The sequence below is a fragment of the Carlito syrichta genome, unplaced genomic scaffold (genome assembly GCF_000164805.1).
Source record: "Carlito syrichta isolate Samal-C Ts95f unplaced genomic scaffold, Tarsius_syrichta-2.0.1 Scaffold302410, whole genome shotgun sequence".
Classification (NCBI taxonomy): domain Eukaryota; kingdom Metazoa; phylum Chordata; class Mammalia; order Primates; family Tarsiidae; genus Carlito; species Carlito syrichta.
This window is the reverse complement of record NW_007246506.1, coordinates 657,485-678,243: the sequence shown is the minus strand read 5'-3', so window position 1 is coordinate 678,243 and position 20,759 is coordinate 657,485. Positions and strand designations below refer to the sequence as shown.

At 33.0% G+C, this 20,759-nt stretch overlaps 1 protein-coding gene across 1 annotated transcript in view; it reads left to right on the top strand.

Moving 5' to 3' along the window:
• Nucleotides 1-20,759, top strand: part of MAN2A1 (mannosidase alpha class 2A member 1) — a 175,292-nt gene that overhangs the window by 73,382 nt on the left and 81,151 nt on the right. The window contains exons 8-12 of the mRNA XM_008056604.2: nt 1,942-2,119; nt 9,097-9,299; nt 12,583-12,765; nt 17,212-17,326; nt 18,519-18,586. Of these exons, the coding sequence (XP_008054795.1) occupies nt 1,942-2,119; nt 9,097-9,299; nt 12,583-12,765; nt 17,212-17,326; nt 18,519-18,586 (747 nt within the window). The remainder of the gene's footprint in view (nt 1-1,941; nt 2,120-9,096; nt 9,300-12,582; nt 12,766-17,211; nt 17,327-18,518; nt 18,587-20,759) is intronic.

The window sequence follows — 20,759 nt, the reverse complement described above, 5'->3', positions numbered from 1 at the left end:
CTTTTAATAGCCTAAAGAAAATAAGATTTAAATATAACATATAGATAGTCTTTTTTTTTGACAGTTCCAGTTTAGCAGGTTCTTGTATTTTGCAAATAAAGAAATAATTGTTTTCATCAAGTTTGTTTTTGATCAAGTACTGTATATTTTAAGTTGGCTTTTTTCATTGAGTGTCAAATGATTTGATGTTTAGATTTTTCTTTAAGTTGACCTTTCTTACCTGGTAGAGTAAGTCAAAAGCAAATTGTGTCTTTATGTCTTCAGATATGATGTTGGTCAGTTGATCTGTCACTAGTTCACCATCCATTTAGTAAGTATCTATTACATGCCTGGTGTATAGGTTAATTACCTAGTTTTTCCAGTCTTGACACTTTCTGTGCACTCTTGAGAGTTAAGTAGATGTCAAGTGTATAAGGCATGCCATTGGTGTTTATAATTTCTTTTCTCTATATGTGCTTTATACATGTACACACAAGTTATAGTATGTCTAGTAGTGAACCCTTTTTTATGCTGGCTGCCTGGGAAATCTAGTTGGATGCTCGATAGCATATCTTGTATCTTGTATCTGTGATTTCTATATTTGATTTTTTTACTTGTTTTTGGCGGGGTCTGGTTTCTGTCACTGTGTGGTTAATTTCATTGTTGATGTGTTTATTATTGCAAGTAATAATCTAAAATTGTTTTTGGTATATGTAGATTGTTAGTAAATTACCAGTAGAGATTAATCTCAGAAAACTAAGCATTATGTGTTATATAAGAACACTATGGCCATATTTTACTCACCAAGGTATTAAATTATTGCTAAAATTTTAATATCTGCAAAGCAATTTCAGAGACTATAAATGTCAAAAAGACCATATGAGATTCTAAATTTAAATGTTTTTTCATAATTTTTATGAAATGCCCCTTTTTTGTCATTGATGTTCTTTGAGATGCTTTCAGAAGTTTTTATATTGTGAATTAGAATTTACTTTTGGATAATTCTTGATGTGAAAATTGGAATACTAAGTTAAAAAAAAAACTTGTTATTTAATCACCGATTTCTTAAGCTTTGACTTTATAAATACTGTGTATTACTCTGGGTTCATCTCCTTGTTTAATTTCATTTCACAAGCCCTTTCTCTTAGGATACTTCCCATACTTCCTTAAAGGATGCCCTAATTCACCATTTTCCAAAGAATATTCTGCAGGATATTAGAATATGAAATATAAAAGTTGTTCCATCACAGCAGCACATTATGTCTAGCTGACCTTTTAAGGACCTTTTAAGTCCTTGGTTAGAGCTCAGAGCAGTAGAAAACAAAGTAGCTAATTCAACTCCTAAACATTTTCTGGTGATCAGTATTGAAAAGGACACTGTGACAAATACTCAGATTATTGGTGTCAGGTGTTGAGTGAGTAGATTTTTTTCCTTTAGAAGAGGAAATGTGGCTCTATAAAATGTTGTAGTTTAAGATTCATTCATTCTTTTTGGTTTTACTCAAAATATACTTTTTTATGTTTCATGAGAATTTTAGAATAGATGAGAGAAAGGAGTATTAAGGCAAGGCAAACTTCAAACGTATATAGGTAGACTAAATTATTTCAATACATGTAGTCTCTGGGGTCCAGTCTTTGTGGTTGGGCTTCAGGAATGCATTGGTGCCCAGCAATCATATTCCAAAGTTGGTTTGTGAACATATTTCTCTAAAGACAATCCATTGGAAATATGTGGATACTGACTGGTAAGAATTTATGAATATTTTAAGTAGACAATAAAAATTAGTGTGATGAGTTTAAAAAAAATCTGTCTTTAAATCATACCAACCTAGAATATAGGTAAAATATATAAGAATTTTGTTTAACATAATACACTTTTAAAATTTAGTTATGTCCTTTTTAATGCATTACCCCATTGGCCTTTTCTTAATCTAATTCATATTTTCCCTTTTTCTTTTGTAGGGCTCAAATGCTTCTAGATCAGTACCGAAAGAAGTCAAAGCTTTTTCGTACGAAAGTTCTTCTGGCCCCACTGGGTGATGACTTCCGATACTGTGAATACACAGAATGGGATTTACAGTTCAAGAATTATCAGCAGCTTTTTGATTATATGAATTCTCAACCTAAGTTTAAAGTAAAGGTAATGAGAAAATATTTATTGATGTTACTGTATTTGAAGTTAAGCCTTCATTATTAAAGGATGCCCTAATTCACCATTTTCCAAATTAAATTAAATCAGGCTACAACACAGATCCTTAGTTTCTTTGTCCTGCAGCATCCCAGTATTTCTTAGGATATATAATTCTTGTGTAAAAATATAATTTATAAGAAGAAAATTATTATATAACGTAGTTCCATGTCTATCGTTCTCCCTTTTCTACCACTCCTGGAGGATTAAAGAGGAATTACTTTTATGTGGTTAAAAATATATACCTACTAAGTTGCGATATTTAGTTTTTTAGTTTTTGAGGATGTCTTGTTTTTCTGTCAGCACTGAAAGTTTATTGTTTCCCTCTGACAATTGCACCCATGTGATTTAGTAGTGTGACTGGCAGATGCAGATAAACACGTCATGAAGTTTGCAAACAAATGTCTTATGTCCAGAGAATAACGCTAGCGTTTTTTTATGAGAAGACTTCTAAAATTAATCATTTGCTTATGGTTCTTACTCTTTTTTGTTTTTATAGAAAATTTAAAATGTATCCTAATTTTTGAGAACAGCAAAAATTGCCCCCCTTCTACCCATATCCATGGCTCAGCTTAAACATTCATCAGCTAAAGACTCCTCTTGTTTCAACTGTACGCCACTGCTGTCTCATCCCCTAACCCTGGGATGATATTGGAGCAAATCTCAGATGGCATATAGTTTTGTCTGTAACTATAATAAGGATTTTGTTTAAAAATATAATCACGGTGTCATTATCACTTCTAAAAAATTAACAACTTGATAGTGTCATATATCCTAATATATGATGTTCAAGTTTTCCTGATCTCATAAAACACCATTTTAAAAAACTCAAATGCATTGTTTGAGTCAAGATTCAAACAAGAATCATATATTGCATTTTGTCAATAAGTCTTTTTTAATGGATTCTTTAATTGCTATGTAATTATATGTATGGGGTACCTGTAATAATTTGATATTTGCAGACAATATGTAATGATCAAATCAAGGTATTTAGGATATTCATCACCTAAGTATTTATCATTTCTTTGTATTGGGACAAGTCTTTAAAGTCTTTTTAAAACTGGCGGGGCTTGGTGGCTCAGCCTGTAATCCCAGCACTTTGGGAGGCTGGGGTGAGTGGATTGCCTGAGGCTGTGGGTTCCAGACCAGCCCAGGCAACTTGGTGAGACCTCATCTCTACATTAAATCCAAAAAATTACCCAAGCATGGTAGCGCATGCCTGTAGTTCCAGCTACTTGGAAGGCTGAGGTGGATGCATTGCCAGAGCCCAACAAGTCAATGCTAGGGTGGCCGTGAGCATGCCACTGCACTATAGCCTGGGTGACAGAGTGGGACTCCGACTTAAAAAAAAAAAGTCTTTTTAAAACTTAGAGTCTGTAATACTAAGTGATCTATCACAGAAGCAAAGAACTGAGTACCACATGTTCTCACTCATAAGTGGACCTTGAACAGTTATCATAATACTAGAAGAAAGGAATTGGCAATAGTGGGAAACTGCCAGGGGTGTGGGGGTGGGATTGGCAGTAGTGGGAAACTGCCGGGGGTGGGGGGCACACCTCATCAACAAGGGTACAAATAATGAACACTTGTATACCTAACCCTGAATTGTACGTCACATCTTTGAAGTAAAAAATAAAATATGAATCAAGTCTTTAAAAAATGTCTTAGTGACCCTATATAAAAAATGAATGATTTAACATGTTTATTATTTCACACATTAATCTATAAGACAGTATATGTGAAAAGTACTATAGAAAGGAGGTGATGTTACTGTGTAGAAAATTAGGAAGCTGATGATGAATTACAGTTTGTATGTAAGAATTCAGTTGTATTAAATACACTTAATATCAAATAGATAAACAAATAAAATATCGAGTTTATTCAAGATATTTACAACTGAATTTTTACCAGATTATGAATCTGAGCATAGGGACTATGTTTAAATTACCCCTGTATTTTCCTTAAAGATAAAGCTCACACATGAATATTTGATCAGATGAGGGGGTATGTATGTGGGTATTTTACCCTGGAATACATCTTACTGGGGAATGGTTTTGGAATCCATAGAGGAGCCTGGTCCTCTGTCTGACTCTGAAAAATTAGATTCTGATTTTTGTATTTTACCTGTGTTCTCCCTTGCCTGCTGTGACAATTTTTGAAAAGTAGTTTTAAAAATTGAAATACCACATATATAGGTGAAGTTCACAAGCCATAAGTATACATGGAATTTTTGAGGTTTAAAAGCCCTTATGTAACCACCATCCAGATTAAGGTTTAGAGCTTTAGTAGCATCCTGAAACAGTTCCTCAGGTTTCCTCCCAGTCTCAGCAACTCCTGCAAAAGTACCCACTTCTTTCACTTCTTCACCATGTTACTCGTTCTTGGATTTTATATGGAGAGAATCAGAAGTGTGTACTTTTTTGTGTCTGGCTTTTTTTGTTTCATATTATGTTTGTGAGATTCATTACATTGTTTCATAGTAGCAGTAATTCATTCCTTTTTTAGTGTTGTATAGTATCTGTAGTATTGTAAACCAAAATATGACTTTGGCAGATCTCAATTAGAGGTTTATTTTGCCAAGGTTGAAAATGTGCTCAGGAAAAAGAAATATTGAGAGAGAAAGAATTTACTTGAAGGATATGTTAGTCTAAGTCAAATTAGAATGACGATAACATTGTTTATCCGTATGTAAGTCATATCCCATTTCTACTAACTACCCTTATATCAAACGTCTCTTGCCAGCAAGATGTTTTCTAATGTTCGACTAAGGAACCCCTTATTTATTTATTTACTTACTTACTTATTTATTTACTTACTTATATTAGATCTATATTAAATGACAACTTGGCGAGACCAAGTTGCCCAGGCAGGTCTCGAACCCGCGGGCTCAGGCAATCCACTAACCTCAGCCTCCCAAAAACGCGGTATTACAGGCTGAGCCACTGAGCCTGGCTAGGATGGGATTTTTTAGACGTTGGCTATGCACATGTTCAACTTTAGCATATGCTGCCAAACAGTATTCCAAAATAGATGCATCAGTTGTTGTGTTGTATGGCAGTTGTTTCATACCCTTACTCACTCTGTATTGTCAGGATTTGTTTTTGTTTTTTCATTTTTATCCTTTTGATAGATGGAGTGGTTTTATTTTGTATTTCTCTGGTGGTTAATGAGGTTGAGCCTCTTTTCACAAGTTTATTGCCATTTGGGTATCCTCTTTTGTAAAGTGCCTATATAAGTAGTTTGATGATTTTTTAATTAAATTGGGTCCTCTGTCTTTTTCTTACTGTTTATAGCTCTTTTATATATTTTGGATTGAGTCTTTCTTCAGATAAAAGTTATGCAAATGTTGTCTCCCACTATGTAGCCTACATTTTCACTTTCTCATGCTGTCTTCCCATGAACAGAAATTCTTAATTTTAATTAAATATAATATAATATTAGTTTTCTTTATGGTTAGTACTTGTTATGTTCTGTTTAAGAAATATTTATTCACTCCATGGTCTTGAAAATACATTCCTTATGAAACTAACATCTAGAAACATTATTGTTTAGCCTTTAACATTTGGGTCAAATAATCTATCTGAAATGAATTGCTGTGAATTGTGTGAAGGTAGCAATCAAGAAACATTTTGGTTTATTTGGATATCTAGCACCATTTATTGAAAAGACCTTAGTTTCCCACTGCGTTACATTGTCTTTGTGTTGCTCTGTATGTGTCTAGACTCTTTTCAGTTTTATTGGTCTGTTTGATTGTCACACTGTCTTAACTACTATAGCTTTATAATAGGTTTTAATATTCAATAGTATATATGTTTCTAATTTTTTCTCTTTATTAAGATTGCATTGTTAGTCCTTTGTAGTTCTGTTTAGGTTTAGATCAACTTATAAATTTATATCCCCCCAAAAAAGTTAGGGAAATTTTGCTTGGAATTGCATTGAAACTGTGGTTCTGAGTGCAGTTAACTTCTTTACAAATATTGGGCCATCTAATTCATGAACATGCTCTATTCTTTGTATTATAAGACAGTTGACATTTGCATTTTAGCCTTGTATCCAGTAACTTTGTTTATCTTATTTATTTGTGGATTCTTTTTGGATTTTCTATATATGAAAAATGGCATATTTAAATTTTCCTTTTTACTTTTCAATCTGTTTTCTTGTTTGAGTAATGACTATGTCCTTCTTTATAGTGTTGAATAGAAACAGAATTGTCATATTTTTCTAAGGGAGAAAACATTGTGTTTCATCATCAGTTATGATGTTTGCTTTAGGATTGTGTTGATTCCCTTTATCAGTTAAAGGAATTTTACTTATATTCATTTGCAGAGTGTTTTTAAATTCTTTATCAGTTCCTTCTTCTAGGACACTGATTTCTGTTACATCTGTATATCTTGTACAGTGAATATACCAGTACCCCAAGATGAATATTTGGTAGAGCATAGGGTTCACCTTGATGTGTGTTTCTTTTTTCTCTATAATTTTTGTTTTTTAAGCCCTGGCTGCTTTTCTTGTTCTTTGATATTTTCAATTTTTTTTCTCTGTATAATTTACCTAGTTGTATGTGTTCTCTGTAGGACAGTTAAAATTACTTTGTCTAAAGTGGAAGTATGGATTTATAGTTTTCTTTCAATGAAAGAGAGCACAAAAGGAAATAATTGTGTTCAGACGGCTGCAAAATTGACATTGGATTAGCCAAAATGGTCAGTTTGCCAATGATCATCACTTGTTTAACAACTTATCTAATTTCTCCTATATGTTGTCCTGATAGAGTTTTCTTATGTTTAAGATTGAATTTGTTGCTGTTTAATGTGAAATCCAGTTAAATGTTTTTATTTGGTTATGTTTATTAGGTGTTTCAAATATTTACTTTATATGAGCTAGCAAGAAATGGTCTAGAAAAAAATTACATGATTTCTTTTGAAACTACTCTAGCATAGAAAGAGGATTATTTTTAGTCCTTAAAGATTGAATTAAGTTTGTGAGAAAGCCTACTAGATCAGTTATCTAAATTTTGCATTGGGAGATTGCCAAGAAGAAAGTATTATTTTATTGCTTATACCAAAAATTAATTTACATATTTTTTTGTTTTTGTTTTTTCTTATTTTTTAAAATTGTTTTTATTATAAAAATGTGGGGTGCAATTTAGGGTAGGTATACAAACGTTGATTATGCAGGTACTATTGTTGATGAAGTATGCCCCTAATTTAAATATTTGTAAAAGGTATACTCTGCTGCTAATATTAAATTTGTAGCATGCCAAAGATTCCTAAATTTTGAAGTTCAAAGGGATTTTTGTTGTCTAAATAAGATTCTTTATTATGTAGGTAAGGACAGTAAGTCTTAGAAAAATTTCATCATTGAAGATTTTGTCATTGTTATTTTGTGTACTTCTCTGAGCTCATCTATACCTGCTGGATATGAAGTTAATGCCATATTTCCTTCTATTTGTGACCCTCATTTCTTGAATAGTTACTTACACACACACACGTACACGTATATTCTGCCTCCTAGTAATGCTGCTGATTGAGTAATAATACTTGTAATGTTAATGAAAATATAGAGTGCTTAATATTTGTCATTAACTGTTTAAAGTGTTTTATTTAACTTTTTAATTATACAACATTTTTCTGGTAGGTACTATGATTGTTCCTATTATAGAGGAAGAAATTGAAGCACAAATAGGTTAATTTGCCCAAGATTACACAGTATTTGGTGAAATCAAGATAAGAGTAAATAAAATTGTTTATCTTTAATATAAACAGAAGGAATTTAGAAATATTAATCTATTTTGCTATAAAAATTATTGCAGCACAGCTAGATTACAATAACTTGTAATATTTGCCTTATTAATATCATTGTAAAATGTTTTTAGTTGAAATTTTGTTTTTGAAATGGAGAAGTAATAGCTGAAGCTTAAACCATTATTTGCCAATCATGGCCCTAAGCTTTTTACTTAGTTGTAACACAGGGACTGGCAGAAACTTTATGTAATATGCTCAAAACCATGTTAGATAAGTGGTAGTAGAGATAGGATTCGAATCTATGCCATTGCTGCATTGAATCAAAATGACTTGCAATATTTGTGTGTGTGTGTGTGTGTGTGTGTGTGTGTGAGTGTGTGTGTGTGATAGGAAACAAAAAAATCAGCATTTTTCTATTAAAATGAACACCTTCTCTGATGAATAATCTATTTTTAAGAAGACTGCTCTTTTACATCTGTTTACAATATCTGGTTAATGTTTCTTTTTTCTTTTGATATATAGATAGTTTGGACACAAAAATGGGTTTCTGTACTGCTAATTTAAATTTTTAGTCATAAAGACTTGTGCATTTGAGCAGTCAACCTTGTTATTTTGTTACTCTTTGCTGAGTAGATGTATCTACTCAGTGTTACCTGCTGGTCGAGAAAGTCTGGTATTTTTAATGACCTGTTATTCTTAAAGTCTCTTCCTTCTCTGTTACAAGAACTTAAATGGAGGGGAGGACATATTAAAATACTTTATGGTTAACAAACCAGTGTTCTTCCAGACTTCAGGAACATTGTGCTTAAAATATGTGTCTTTTATTTTTGCTGCTGCCCTCATCTTTTGTTCATCTAACTTACTCCATGCCCATATTCTTGAGATATGAAACGACCTTTCATATCCACAAATGTGTACATCTAAGTAGCTGTACTTCTAACTGCTTAGGTGTACAAGCTTGCACTTAGCTTAATTTGGGGCTTGATGCAAGTAAAAGACAGAGTTGCTGATATTTTTTTCCCTGCTTCTGATTTTTGTAAGATCTGAGCTATATGTTCATGTTAACTTGAAAGCACATCTTAAATATTTATTGTTAACTTTTCTGTCCAGTGTAAGAAGTAAATAATTTTAAGGTAGAGATGAATAATTGAAGTATGACTTTTTTTTTTTTTTTTTTTTTTTTGCTAGATACAATTCGGAACTTTATCAGATTATTTTGATGCACTAGATGAAGCAGATGCAACTGAGAAAGAGAAGAGCCAATCCATGTTCCCTGTTCTAAGTGGAGATTTTTTCACTTATGCTGATCGAGATGATCATTATTGGAGTGGCTACTTCACATCCAGACCCTTTTACAAACGAATGGATAGAATCATGGAATCTCATTTAAGGTACATTTTCCTTTAGATAGCTACATTTATTTATCCACTTCCTTTATGTTTTCATAGCGTTTTGTAGAACTTTCCCTAATATACATCATTATGAAGTCTTGATGTGCTTAATGTAATTGTGAAATTTTAATGCAATCATAAATATATCTCCAAAGTATAATCAGATTATTACATGGGCTTTTGTTCTGAAAGGAAAAATAGTTTATCTAATTAAATTTTCTAGGAGTTGTGTTGTGCATTTTATATTCTTCTAATTAATTTATCTGTGTTATTTGCATATCATATTAATATTCAGTGACACCATCATGCCATGAGAATCTACAGGCCAGTAATCTGATGGGCTGAATCATTGAAAACATAGGTGAGCCTCAAATAAGCAAATAGAGCCTTTCAGCAGCCAAAATGTGGACTTCAAAGTGCCACAATCTAAACCTAATGTATTTCATATGTGAGAGAATTTTGGAGGTTCCATTTCAGTTCTCATTTACTTATTTGAAACACATTTCTACAGATATGATTTTTGGCTTAGAAGGACAAAATTTTAAAAAATAAGAACTGATGGGACAGACACTGATTTGTTGAAAAAAATAGATGGACACAGGGAAGGCAGAAAAGTCAGTAGAAAACATAACACTAAATCTACACTAGCCAGTAGAACTTTCAATCACTGTCCAACAGAACTTTCTACAGCAATGGCTCTATTTCTGCACTGACTGTATGGTAGTCATTTAACCCATATAATTATTGAGCACTTCAATTATGACCAGTGTGACTGAGGGGCGGAATTCTTAATTTCACCTAATCTTAATGAATTTAAGTGTCAATAGCCATGCATGGCTAATGGCTACCATATTTGAGAACATAGTACAAAATAATTGAGTCTGATTATTTTCTGGTAAAGATAAACTACCCCAGAGTCTCCCTAGGCTTTCTCTGTGTAGCCCAGTAGAGTAATTTGTTTTCATGATTAATCTTGGTATTAAAAAAGGAAGATAGTATCTTCCCTCTTTTATATATTAGTGGAAACTACATGTTGAAAAGGCTTTTAATAAAAATAATGAATTTTCTCAAGAGTTGTGCTTGAGTACAATGTATGTTTTTATTGTTTTTTACTGTTGTGCTGCTGTTCTCATTATTTCAAAAGCTTAACCTTTGATTGTTATTTGGGATATACCAGAAAAATGTGTCTTATTTAATTTTTTAAAAAATTTTAATTATGATTACATATTAGTGGCACATATTTATGGGATGAGTGTGATATTTTGACAGAAGCATGCAGTCTTTGATAATCAAATTAGCATAATTTGGATATCCATCATTTATTATATATTTCAAAATAACCAAAAGAGTGGAATTGGTATGTGCTTAATACAAAGAAATATGAAATGCTTGAGTTGATGGAGTATATCTTATTACACTTATAATAAAAATAATGTTTATATGTTATCATGTCTATACTTACACAATAGACTGTTAACCAGTTATCTGTTACATTATCCTAAACTTTCCATGATAAAATGGAGTATATTCTAAATAATGAAGAGATTATTTTAGGCCACTGAGTGAGTGAGTTTTTAAGTGTCAAGTAAATTTTAGAAGCAAAGAATTATGTATATTGGTTTAATACTAATTTATTATACATATATGAGTCATAATGCTTACTGCTAGTAATATATTTAGAAAATTCTGTTACTTTAAAACAAACCAAAACACTATGCAGTAGTTGTGAATTTATAAATGTATTAATTTATTTGAAAATAAGTTCATTGTCTGAAAATAGTAATATTTCGTTCTTATGCTTATTTGTAAAATATGGATAAGATGGAAGAGCATAAAGAAGACAATATTTACAAAATTCACTTTTTAACATTTTGAGAGATCTGTATATGGATATGTACTCCTTTCAAAACCAGGAATATTTACCATGGATGTATGTAAACATACATATATATATAATTTAGTTAATTCAAGCTTAGTGATTCTCATTTCATGATTTTGAAAGAGTTAGAATTTTTTTTTTTTTTTTTTAAGTTGGAGTCTCACTCTGTCGCCCAGACTGGAGTGCAGTGGCCGCTCCCAGCCACCGCAGCCACGACCTGTTGGGCTCTGGCGATCCTTCCGCCTCAGCCTTCCCAGTAGCCGGAATTACAGGCATGTGCCACCATGCCCGGCTGATTTTTTGATTTATTGTAGAGATGAGGTCTCGCTGCCCAGGCGGGTCTCGAACTCGAGGGTTCAGGCAATCCACTCACCTCAGCCTCCCAAAGGCGCGGGATTACAGGCTGAGCCACCGAGCCTGACTAAGAGTTAGAATTTAAAAGTGAAGATTTTTTGCTAGCTATCCTTTGATTATTTTTATAGTTTAGAGGAATTCATCATTTTTTTAAAAGCAGGAAAGCACTTCCTGTATATCTTTTTTCCTGATTCCTGATACGTTTTCAAACTGCCTTGTTTTTTCTTTCTATTGTCCTTAATGTGTTTGATGTATAGAACCTAATTGTTCTTTGTAATTCATCAAATCATGACTCCTTTTAAAGAACATTTTTAGAAACCTATCTTGAACCATGTCCCCAGATGAAAAAAATAAAAGATGAAAATCATAGCCCCACATATACTTTTTTGCTTAAATGCTATTCTTAGCCTAAAGGTTTTTTCTTTAAAAGACATGAGAAATGACATCCTAGTTATGGTTTCTCAGTTTACATTGTTAAATTCTCTGTATTTGTTGTATGCTGTCATTGAAAACTGAAACTAGCCCTTGCCCCTAAGTTGTTATTGGGCCATCATTTTCTTCCTTTCCTCTCTTCTGAGTGTTCACTCACATGGCATTTCTCTACCATTTCTCCTCTTAATGTTACACATGAGAGTAAATTGCCTTCTGGCAATGTTCATGGTCTATGTCTAAGCTGCTGTGGTAGAGAAGAAAGGACAGAGACATATCAAATTCTTACTACTGTGTTCAGATATTTTTTCGCTGTGTTATACAGAAATATACTGATCTTGCTGCCATCGGGTGCTGGCTTCTTTCCAGGATCATCTAGAACAAGGACCCTAATCAGTGTAGATATGAAGTTCTTTGATGATTGAGAATTTAAATATGTTATAAGGATATTTTGTGGTTTTATGTAAATGTTTATTATTAGTATCTTTTTCATAACTTGTTTGTACTGAAATTATAAATCTTAAAAAAATACACTTAAAAAGTATCAGTGTCACATATTTTAGATTATAAGCTAAAATGTTTGTTTTGAAATAAAAATCAATGGCTGTTTTATGCAATTAGGGCAGCTGAAATTCTTTACTATTTCGCCCTGAGACAAGCTCAGAAATACAAGATAAATACATTTCTTTCAACATCACTTTACACGGCACTGACAGAAGCCAGAAGGAATTTGGGACTGTTTCAACATCATGATGCTATCACAGGAACTGCAAAAGATTGGGTGGTTGTGGATTATGGTACCAGGTAATGTAATTATAGAAAAATCATCTTAAAAAATCTTTTTACATTTTGTGTCATAAGATTATAACTTTTGATGAAGTTGTTAGTGCATATCAGACCACATTAACAGTGATACTCCCTCTGAGTATTGCTATAGCAAGACATTGCCAAATTTCAAAGCATTTTTTCAGGAAATCTGTTGACAGAGTCCTAGCCGCCCCAACTTTTTATTGCAGTGCATTTCTGCAAAGAGTATATAATAAAATGTTATTACTTCTGTGTAAAGCTGGTCCTATTTTCTCCTAAATACAGTGTGGTGATTGGGGTTATCTTGACCAAAGATTTGCCATCAAATAAATTCATAGTTACAATCCAAGTAGATAAAGAGTTCTACTTCATTGTATATCAGTTTAATCTCATCCTACTTCATATCCAGTTGTTCTTGGATACTTTTTTTTTTAAAGTAGGACATTGAGAAAAAAAGAAAAAACTGAAAGGCTTAACCAGGAAGGAAAAGAACCTGGAAACCTTGTCACATATGGATAATATAAATATAAGCAATTGGGAATGAGAAGGAATGGCTTGGGTGTTGATGCCAAAACCATCTTTAACTTGTTGGAGGGCTGTCAGGTTGAGGGAGGAGAAGCTCAGTTATTTCTGTATTAAAGAATTAGAAACAGCGAGTCCAGGTGTTGTCGCAAAATGGCATAGGACTTTGTAAACAATGCTTCCTAATAATGCGGAAAAAACCCCTACCTTTTGTGATAGTGAGTGTGCTAGCACTGTGTCAGGGTTTGTATGACCATTCATTCATTAGGATCAGTGCAGAGGAATTCCTTTGTTGGGGAAATAGTTTCCTTCCTTCCTTCCTTCCTTCCTTCCTTCCTTCCTTCCTTCCTTCCTTCCTTCCTTCCTTCCTTCCTTCCTTCCTTCCAACTACTGTTTAGACTGTATTTCTTCTAGATATTTTTTCTATTAACAATGGTATGCTTTGAAAATATTTAAAAATTTAAAAATACTGTTTTCCTAAAATATAGATTTAAAAAGTGAATATTTTTGTTATAACTACTCCTATATAAGAAAAGTGTACACAGCACATAAAATCAACATAAAATAATTGATCAATGACTTCTATTGCTAATTGTAGTGTTGATTAAATTATTCGTAATATTTTGACTGACTTTCTAGAAATTAAGGGAAAAAAGATATTCTTGAGGTTTTATTAGTTGACTTCAGTTCCTAAAAAATATACTCAAGGTAGTGTCTTGAATATCTTCTCAATTTTGTTATGGCAAGTATGTTTGGCATCCGTCTATTGAGGTTGACCTGAGGTTAAAGTGGAAAATACACATTAGATGATAATGATAGTGTTTCTCCCACAGAAAGAATTTTGGAAAGTAGGCTCAGGTATTTTGTTTTTCCTTTTCACCTTCTCCTGCCTTCTTCGTTTATTGAGAGTATAGAAGTCAAACTGCTTAGAATCAGACCAGAGCAGAGCTCCTAAAAGGACTTGGAGAAATCATAGTCTGCTTGCTCTTGCTGGCTACCATTATTGAAAGAGATTTGGGTACACTGAGTCATTGAGATTTTGCTACAGAACTTGTTATGTCTTATGACCTTTTTGGAAGGCCAGTCATTAGTTCTTCCATACGTTTTGTATTGCTTTAGCTTATAAAAACCTCCCCATATAGAATTACATGTTAAGGAAGAAAGGGCAATAATTCTCATTGTACTTGACATTTGTAAATTTGCTGTGTGAGCACTTCACACTTTATTGAAAAGTCATAAGCAATTATCAAGTCATTAGTACAAACATTTTAAGAATGAAATTTCAAAACACACGTTAGGGAAATAGCAGCAAAGAGGAAGCTAGCATTAGGTGTTCTCTTACACTTGGACTGAGACTGCTATTCATTCAGATGTTGGCAGAAATGTCCCTGTGAATAAGCATATGAGTTACAGGTTGTTTTTGACTGCTAGCAATAGCAACCTGAAACAGAGTAAATCCTATCCTGCTTATTTTAATATTATACAAAAGAAATCTACAGGTAATTGGTTCAGGCATGATAGCTCCACAAATGTCATCAGGGATCCAGGCCCTTCTTTCTCCTCTGGAGTGACTCTGTGAGTCAAGTTCTCAACAGTGGATTGAGTGTTTATGTAATTATAAACTAGAAAGCAAGAATATATCATGGCCTGTTTGAAGGTTAATTCAAATCATGACATAAACAAATTAAATTGGGACAATGATTGTAATAGATGTTCAGCTCATAAGTAGATAATTGGACTTATGTGGAAGAGAAGAAGAAATGGTAATGAGGTCAGTTAGTAGAGCAATGTTTTAGAATGCTGCCCATTATTCCTAACTTGTGATTAAGGTAGGTAGGAGAAAACTGAACATGAAAACTATTGCATGACAGGCAGGTAACATCTCCTTAAAGCAGCAGCAATGACAGCAAACTATAAAACTGATTCCTCAGTAAATTTTTTTCCTGAACTGTGTTCCATATTAATAGGATAAGTGCATGTTAGGAAATTAGAGGCCCTGGGAAATTCCATATTAATGAAATGTTGAAACATTTACACAGTGTTTCCCCAAATTATGTACTGTGTCTTGCTTTGTTTTGTTTTAAACAAAGCAACTCTATACATCTTGAGAAAGCATTTGGGGAATGCTGTGCTGTAGTCTTATAATTCGTCTCTTGAGAAGGCTACATGTATACCTTTAGGATATTGGATGATTCTTGGCTTCCACTCAGTTTAATTAGGACTTTTTAATATACTATAATACATATGTGGTTTTAGCTAGTTGAAAACATGACTTTTATTCTGCAGGCTCAGGCTGCCTAAGAAAGACAGCCATGTAGACAGTAGAAATAAACCGATTGAAGGACTTATTTTTATAACTTAACTGCATTCATTTATACAGTCTTTTAGTCTGGTGAGAACAATTAGTACTATCTAGGAAGACATTTAAGTATAATGAGACATTTCATTGTCTGATAGCGTGGATGCAAATCCATAAGATTTCAGTATTAAAACTATTGATTTATTGTGTAAATATATTTAATAACATTGATCCTGATCACTTACATCTTTAAAAAATTAGCCTGGCGTGGTGGTGCATACCTGTAATGCCAGGTACTTGGGAGGTTGAGGTGGAAAAAGGGCTCTGCAAAAAAGATATTATTTCCATTGTCTTTTATAGATTTTTTTTTGTTGCATGACAACAAAAAATATCTTTAAGGCATAGATCCAAAGTTGCTTTTTGTATTGGAAAAAATAATATAATTGAAAACGCGATTAACGAGGATTCTCTACAGATGTCTCTTGTATAAGTTACCTAGAAATGCCTGCTCTGTAAATCCATAAGGAAGCATGACTGAATTTGAAAAAAAATTTTCAAACAAGTTATTTTCCCATCAATAGTCTTTTAGCAGTAGCTAGTGGTGGACAGAGGTTATTTTCTAGAATTAGTCTTGAACCAATAGATTCTGAAACATCCTTTTTGTTCCTCAGACATAAAATACAATTTGAATACAAGTTAGTAATTTCAATGACCGAGAAAAGTAACAGGAATGAAGACAGTGTCATTATCTAGATCTGAGAAAAACTCTTCCTTTTAGTTCTTATGAGCAATAATGTGAAACTAAATTCAACAAAATGTCTATTTCTTAATTTATTCTTTATGCATGTATGTATGTATGTATGCATGTATATGTTTTATGAGTTGGTATCTCACTCTGTCACCCTTACTGGAGTGCAGTGGCACAATCACATCTCACTGTATTTTTGACCTGGGCTTACAGGATCCTTCTACCTCCCAAGTACCTGGCACTACTGCCATGCACCACCACACGAGGCTAATTTTTAAAATTTTTTGTAGTGATGCGGTCTTGCTGTGTTGCCTAGGCTGGTCTCAAACTCCTAGGCTCAAGCAAGTCTTCCGCCTTGGCCTCCCAAAGTGATGGAATCACAAGCATGAGCCACCATTCCCACACAAAATGTCTCTTTTAATTCTTGGGGAAATGACAAATATACTGGTTGACGAATGATTAATCCTATGGGTTTTTTTTTTGTTGTTGTCTCAACCCTTGCTTGTTTTTTCCTAAAGTTAAGAAGCCAATTGTTACTTTTTGATAAGAATGCATTACAGTTATGGGAGCAATTATCCTGGATAGTCTTATTATTTGATAGGATATTTATAGAAAGTTTAAGGACTTTGAACAAATTTATATGTTTCAACTTTCAATTTTAAATAAATCCTTACCAGTAATATCTTCTTGTTTATCATTTTTGTAAATACTTAGTTTTGGGGAAAAAGAACCAGTTTGTTACTAGTTCATTGTAGTTTTACTTTATGAATATAAGATGAAAATATTGATGTTTTGGCCATTATTTTTAAAATGGAAAATATTGTATGAAGATTTTTAAGTTACTTCTCAGACTAATAAAATTTTTGGTTTACAGACTCTTTCATTCATTAATGATTTTGGAGAAGATTATTGGAAATTCTGCATTTCTTCTCATTTTGAAGGACAAACACACATATGACCCTTACTTTTCTGATACCTTCCTAGAGATGGTTAGTTGATCTCTTCTATATTCATCTTTAAAATGTGTGATTCTTTTGTTTTTATATTAGAAAGGGGAATGATAAGCTTAATGAAAGAGACATTGAAATATTGTTTCTTTGTATATTATTTGAAAAAATTTGTATCACTTCATATAAATGACCTGTACTTTTTTATAAGGATTTCAAAGTATGTGAAAAATATAGGCTTTTAGAACACTAAGACGATGTTATAAGACATTATATTTAGTAATCAGCTATTTTGTTTGGCTTTAATTAAAAATCCCTTGCTGTTTGAATTTTTGTAAGCCCTTAATCTATTCTTGCTAAATGTAAATGTGAATGATCTTCTGGTTTCAGGATAGGTCCATGAAGTGCTAAGGGTAGGCTGTAATACGTGTCACAGTAGAGCGTTGATTAAGGAATTAGTTAGCTTCAACCTGGCACCCTGATTGTTGGGGCCTCGAAAAAATTACTTAACATCTGTGAGCCCTCATTCATTTATCTGTAAAATGAAATGATAATGTCTGCCTTGCCTTGAGCTGCTGCAAGAATCAGAAAAGCTAATAAGATAGAATGTACTATGAAAAGTAGAGCATGTTATACTGCAGCAAGGAAGATGTTGAGAAAATGGTTGATTTCAAGCATCTTTACACTTCCACTTGGCAACTCAGATATTTTTAAATTGTAATTTATTTATCATTTGAACCTATTATGAATGATAGGCTTCGTAATTGTACATGTAATTTGAATTTTTACATCTGGAATCAGACATAGATTTCACATTTTCATGTAGTGATACTTGTAATCGAGTCATGATTAAACATTTTCATATTAAAATAAAAAATGCAAGAAATGGACATACTTTTTTAAGGATATAAAACATGATATAAAACTAAAGTAGTATAGCTTTTTGCATAATTATCTCTAAACTCTGATTTAATTTCTAAATGGAACTTACCCATCATAGATGCTAGCCCCTATAACATATGTTGTACTTGAAGTCAGAATACACACATACACACGTGCATATGTACATGCACATTTGGATTAGTTATTTTGAATTTTAATAGATTTTATGTAGCTGGAGAGACTTTTTTTCCCCTCCCTGTGCTATCCATTTCAAGATTTTTACAAGGTGCTATTGTGTAGCTAATTTTGAAACTTAAATTTTAAAAGTAAAATAAAATATTCCTTTTTATAGGATTTGAAACAAAAATCACAAGATTCTCTGCCACAAAGAAATATAATAAAGCTGGTTGCAGAGCCAAGGTAAATTTGTTATAAATCTTTACCTCTTTTCTTGCTTAACATTTTTGGGTTTTATGCTTCTGGTCTTTTAGTTAGCATATATTTTGAGGCATTATTTCATTGAATCAGTTTATTCACTTAAAAACTTTTTTCTGAAAAAGATGTATTTTCTTTCATAACTGTGTTATATTCAGTGCTACTAGCTGTAACCCAGTGCTTGGCTTGGTACATTGACTGCTAAATACACTGTAATAGTATTTTTTTCTCACAGATAAAATATATGGAATGGTAAATATGTAGCTTATGATGGAAAATTCCCTTATTTTTATAATACTGTTTACTTTCATGTTATATTTTTTTCTGAATTAACTTTTCATTTAGCTACCTTGTTTTCTTTAATCCCTGACTCTATTTTTAATTAGGTGACGAAGCTCAATTATTATTATTAAAAAAAATTTTTTTTTAATTGTGGGGTACAATTCAGGGTAGATTTACAAATATTCATTGTGCAGATGCCCTTGTTGATGAGGTATGCCCCCACCTCCCCAGGCAGATCTCGACTACTGTCAGTCCCACCTCCCCAACTCCCCTCTTCCCCGCAATTTCCCACTACTGTCAATCCTTTTATTATAGTATTACGGTAGTTGTTCAAGGTCCACTTATGAGTGAGAACATATGATACTCAGATCTTTGTTTCTGTGAAAATCACTCAGTATTATAAACTCTAATTCCATCCAGGTTGCTGTGAAGTTCATGATTTTGTTCTTCTTTATGGCTATGTAATCCATTGTGTATATGTACCACATTTTTTTTATCCAGTCATCTTTTGCTAGGCAGCACGGTTAGTTCCATGTTCTTGCTATTGTGAACAATGCTACAATAAACATACATGTTCAGGTATCTTTTTTATAGAGTGATTTGAGTTCTTCTGGGTATGTTCCCAGTAGGGGGTTACATGGTCATATGGAAGGTCGATTTTTAGAACTTTTAGGAATCGCCACAATGTTTTCCACAGAGGCTGTACTAGTTTACACTCCGACCAACAGTGTAGAAGTGTTCCCTTTTTGCCGCATCCTCTCCAGCATCTGTTATTTTTTGAGTTATTGATGATGGCCATTCTGACTGGAGTTATGTGGTATCTCAGTGTAGTTTTAATTTGCATCTCCTTGGTGACTAGTGAAGCTGAACATTTTTTCATATATCTGTTGGCTGCTCCTATGTCTTCTTTTGAGAAGTGTCTATTCATATCTTTTGCCCACTTTTTAATAGGGCTGTTTGTTTTTTTCTTTTCAGCATCTTTGAGTTCCTTGTAGATCCTTGATGTTAGGCCTTTGTCAGACTTGGAGTTGGCAAATATATTTTCCCAGTCTGTGGGATGTCTCGTCTCCCTGCTCTCTTGATGGTTTCTTTGGCATTGCAGAAGCTTGTCAGTTTAATGAGGTCCCACTTATCTATCTTATCTCTTATGGCATGAGCACTTGGGGTTTTGATCAGGAACTGGTTGCTAGTTCCAACTTCTATAAGAATGTCTCCTGCATTTTCTAAGGTTCTTATAGTTTGAGGTTTTACATTTAGATCTCTGATCCATTTAGAGTTAATTTTTGTGTATGGGGATAGGTAGGGGTCCTATTTAAATCTTCTTCATGTGGTCAGCCAGTTTTCCCAGCACCATTTACTGAATAGGTTCTCCCCTCCCCGGTAGTAGATGGCGGAGGCTTTGTCAAAGATGAGTTGGTTGAGAAATTGAGGTTTTGCTTCTGGAATCTCAATTCTAGTCCATTGGTTTATATGCCTGTTCTTGTACCAATACCAGGCTGTTTTGATTGTTGTAGCAGCTTAATTATTATTAAAGATCAGGGTTCCTACTGTAAGTTGTTCATTAGATAACTGTCATTTTTCTGGTCAAACTGCCTTGTGCTAGCACTATTGATTTATGGTAATGTAAATGGAAAGGGTGTTCAGTGACCTTAAACCTGGGCATTTAATTGGCGGCTACCTCTGATTTGTAAATAAGTGTTTTACCTTTTATTGGTAATTCTTTAGCTGTCAGGTATCTGTTTTTAATGATTAAGTATCTGTGGGTCATTACACAGTGGGCTCAAGCACACAGTGTTTTCATATTTATTTATCTTTATTTTTGTAATAAAGCCTTCTCCTGTCAAAATTGAGAACTTGAGCATCACCTCTTTCACAT